The sequence below is a fragment of the Episyrphus balteatus genome, chromosome 2 (genome assembly GCF_945859705.1).
Source record: "Episyrphus balteatus chromosome 2, idEpiBalt1.1, whole genome shotgun sequence".
Lineage (NCBI taxonomy): Eukaryota > Metazoa > Arthropoda > Insecta > Diptera > Syrphidae > Episyrphus > Episyrphus balteatus.
In genome coordinates this window covers 14,594,362-14,598,965 of record NC_079135.1, presented here as the reverse complement: position 1 = coordinate 14,598,965, position 4,604 = coordinate 14,594,362, and the positions used below count along the sequence as shown (strand labels likewise).

At 29.8% G+C, this 4,604-nt stretch overlaps 1 protein-coding gene across 1 annotated transcript; it reads left to right on the top strand.

The window, feature by feature from the left end:
* Window positions 1-2,019: 2,019 nt before the first annotated feature.
* Window positions 2,020-4,283, top strand: LOC129912252 (uncharacterized protein DDB_G0287625). The gene has a single exon (XM_055990407.1). It carries the CDS (start codon window positions 2,270-2,272, stop codon window positions 2,924-2,926), a length of 657 nt encoding a protein of 218 aa, XP_055846382.1. The 5' UTR covers window positions 2,020-2,269; the 3' UTR covers window positions 2,927-4,283.
* Window positions 4,284-4,604: the final 321 nt, after the last annotated feature.

Sequence of the window (4,604 nt, the reverse complement as noted above, 5' to 3'; positions counted from 1 at the left end):
TCCACATGCTCTTTATTCAACGTCAGAAGCCTAATTGTTAAACCTAACTTAAACTTAATCAAAATCGAGTTAGGTGTATGATCCCAGTCAATTTTAAGGGCTGCTATTTTCTTCTCTATCCTTTACTCAAAGATGACCCAAAACTTTTTTAATTCGTTTCATGTTGGGTAATTGTAAAGGTTTTTATAAGACCCGAGTGTTGTTTATCAATTATCAAAAACTACAATCTTAAGAGCTTTTAAGAATTGTTGGAATCATAACTTGTTGTATAGTTCTATTGATTTCGTGAAATGGATTGCCACCTACACAGACGAAATTCTAAATTTACATTAACTTTAATTTTTTTTTTATTTCATGATTTGTGTTAAAATTATTTATTTGATAGATAGGTAAATGACAAAAATATAAAACAATAATTTGTTTTAGTTTTGTCTACCTACCAAAAACCTGGAATGTTTTAAGCAGCACATAATTCTAAAATGTGCTAAAAAAAAGAAAATAAGTTTGCTTTTCAGCTTTTCCTGACATTTTTAGACTGAAGTTTAACAGATTAATTGACGTTTTGTTTATTGCTTGTTTATTTTTCGACTTCTTCAGCACTACCTTTTTTGCCTTGCAAACGGGCCTAGGAATTTTTCTGAAATTTTGTATTTATATGTCGAACTATAATTTCTGAAGAATGGCATTTCAATTTGATGATATAAAAAAAAAAATAATTCTATGGTACACAAGAAACAGTTAAAAATTATGTTTTTGAATAAAAAAATTTTTTTTTTTTAATTACAAAAGTATCTCTTAAAATACTTTTCAAATAAATATGAATTTTCCAAAACAAATCGTAAAGATTCTAAGCAACTTTTACCAAAGCAAGCGCGTGCGACTATTTTTTTTGTATTCAAAATGTAATAAAATACTTGATAATGCATTAAGTTAGTCGTTTGCCAAAAAACCAATAATAAAAAAAAAAAAATCAAGTTCATTGAATATGATGCTAGAATTTGTAAATTTTTCTTATGACGTAGTGTCTCAGAAGAAAATGTGAGGAGAAACGAACTGCCAATCTGTCCATTTAATTTTTTTTGTTACTGATACCAAGGAACATCGAAAATAGTCGTCTTTGACATCTATTGACAAAAAAAAAAAATTATGCACTGTGGCGTATACGTACTTTTTTTTTCCTGGAAACATTAAAAATTTAATATTTTAACCTTTTCTTGAATTCCTTAACCAAACTTTACTGACAACAATTTTGTCTAAAGTCAATAAATTAAACAAAATTAAATTTTTTTAATTCAATTTTAACTACTATGAAAAAAGAAATTGTAATAATTGTAATTTTAAATTTATTTAATTTAAAAAAAAAGTTAGTGTTTACTGTGGTGTATACTTACATTTTTTTTTTTTTTGAAATGCAAGTCGTGTGCCTTGTCAACAACAGTATTTTCTTCAGCGAATTACGGATTATTCTGTAAAAATTATTTTGATTCTTCAGAAAAAGTAAGTATACACCACAGTGAACACGACAGCTCTTTTCTTCTCTTTTTCTTCAATTTCTTTTTAATTATTTATATATTTGATTTATTTATTTATTTTCACTTAAAAAAATGGAAAAATTAAAATTTTTCTTTATAAAACTTAAATTAAGACCATTGTTGTTCACCTGAAAAAATCCACCTTCCACCTATTGTATTCTCGATCGCTGAATTTTAAACTCACACCAAAAAATAAACAAAATTTCTACTCTGTCCCCAAAGCCATTTGTATTCACACAAACAGGGTGGTTGTTAGTTTTGTTTCGTGGTTTCAATCCTTTAAGAGAAGTTTTTGGACAAAAAATAAACTGCAGCTTACCAATTATTTCTACCATCACCCTTCGTATATACTCAAACTTTAACCCATCAACCAAATGCAAGGAGTTTAAGTTAGGTGCACTGGAAGGAAGAAAAATTGAGAAAGCTCTTTTTTTCTCATCATGGAAAACAACGACTATACAACACATAACGGAGTTCTTCCCATGTTCAGTCATTCGAAGGCTTTCAAACTGAACAGTTTGTATTTTCTCGTATTTGTATATGTGGTAAAATCTTATCGTGCGTGTGACCCGGTATAGAAAAAAAAAACACAAAAAATCCTTTGAAGATTTTCCAAAAAAAATAGAAAAAAATTCTTTTATTTGTTGTGTTTTCTAATGAAAACATAAAAATTATATATATTTGTGCCTTTTTTTGATTTTCTGATTGCTGAAATTTAAATAAGAAAAACAAGAACAATGTCAACACTACCGTTCCTATTAAGTGTTGCCGATGAATTGGACAATTTAAACTCGCAAACCTACATGGATGATTTTGGTCTAGGCTTTCATCCACACCGTCACTATTATCGCAATCCAAATCCATCAATTCAACTATCTTTGCCAGCTAGCACCGATTGGATTGAAGAAAAACAACGTTGCCGCAGTCATAAGTTTGTTGGCGATGAATCACAAAATAATTGCGATGACGAAGGAAATAATGATGACGACGCAGCAGATGAAAACACCACAAACCACACCTCAAATCAAAATTCATTTGCCACCACCAACAATTCGAACAACACAGACACAGATAATATCGATAACACTGTTAACATGTATAATTTAACAAAAAAATGTCGCAAATATAATTACGGTCCATCAACATCGCAAGACATTACCACTCCACCATCGTCATCTTCATCAATGATGAATTCATCAAAAAATCCATCACAAACCAAACCAACTAAACCAATCAAAGCGCTATCGTGTCCATCTCCATCGTCATCGGATGAGAGTCTCCAAAAGACATCGATGACACTGTCATCGTTCGCATCGATAGAGTTCTTGACTTGTTTTCCAGTTAAAAAGAACAAAACGCCAAAGTGCAGCAGCACCAACAACAAGAAGTCATAGGGAATTTGCAGCCCTTTGAAGAGGCTCCTTGTGATGAGGTTGCATGTTACAACCTTGTTCTATTTGTACGTCGTCGTTGTGGGGCATATATCATCAACCTTTTTGCTACCACCAACACTTGAAAAAAAAAACCCCTTTACCCCCTCCTCCCCTACGGCAACTTTTTTTTCTATCGACAATTGTTATTATTAACTTCAATTCTAATGATTGCATACATAATAATCTACTAGTATATATATAATATACTTATACCAACATCTTTATAGATACTCTCGTATACATATATATACGAACGAATTTGCTAAAAAATCTTTTGTGTATATTTACAAGAAAATAAACAAAAATAACAACAACAACAAAAAAAACTAATATCTCGCCCCATGTCCTTGCACCAAATTCTAACCTCAATCTGCACAAAAAAACAACAACAACAACAAGAGTATATTTCGCACCAAAAACAACAAAAACAAAACAAAAAAAAAAAACACTAGAGAGTGTGTATTGCTTTTTGCTGCCGCTAGTAGTGCTAGTGCTGCTGCTTGCTACTCTGCTCCGCTTTCACCGATAGATGCACAATATGTTGTGTGGCTACTGTACTTATAGAGAGAAAATTAATTGCTATAAAAAAAGGATACCATCAAATTATGGAGGAAAAGGAAACTCCTCAAGGATTTGTACATTTTTAACTATATATACAAAACGGGACAAGGTAGTTAAATATATGTTTTATAAGAAACAAAAAAAAAAAAAATTATAATAATGTGCTCTCTCTTGTTTCGGTGAGTTTCATCGTCGTCAGTAGTCGGTGAGAGGAGAAAATATTATTGCTATGTCGTGTATCGTATAGTGGACAAAAATTCAGGACAACAATGGACGGACACAATAATAAAATATCGTGTGTATGTGGATATACTTTTACTCTTATACTTTATACAATTACTACTAATATACATTATAACATACATACATATATACCCCATATATGTATGTAAAAAAGATATTTTTATGGAAAAAGAAAAAAAAATGTTGCATGATTTTGGGCGGTAGAAAAAAAAAATAATAATATTATGATGATAGTACGAGTATAAAGCAAAAAAAAAAGGAGGCGGAACAATAATAATAAAGAACAAAAAAAAAAATAAAAAAAAGAAGACAGCGAAATTGAATAAACATAATCGTGTGTCTGCATTGCAGAAACGGGGGCAAGGATGTTTTTATTATACATGATGATAATGATGATGAAGTAGATGCATTTTTAATTGTTGTTTGTATACAAATAAAAAATAAAATTAAATAAAAAAAAATGAAGATAAAAGATAAATAAAAAAATAATATAATACAAAATAAGTGAAAATGAATTCAATAAAAAGGTTCTTTTGCATTATTATACAGTTAAAACTTAAATAACAAAAAAAAAAATTGTTTGTTTTTATTTATTTTTGGAAAAAAAAAATACACAAATCATTATGAATGGATGATGTTCTCTTCTTTTTACAGGACTACCGACCCGACGGCATATAAAAAGGATACACACGTTGTGTTTGAATTTTTTACAAAATTAATGGATTCTGTGGGATTGCAAAAAGTGTTGGGGAGGATATTTTGTTTTTTTTTTTTTTTTATATATGGTTTTTGGTTTCATTTGAGGGCAAGGCCTTTTGGAAGGATTTGTGTATAA

Excerpts from the sequence above, each read along its gene's own strand:
- LOC129912252 (XM_055990407.1), top strand. The coding sequence starts at position 2,270 with ATGTCAACACTACCGTTCCTATTAAGTGTTGCCGATGAATTGGACAAT.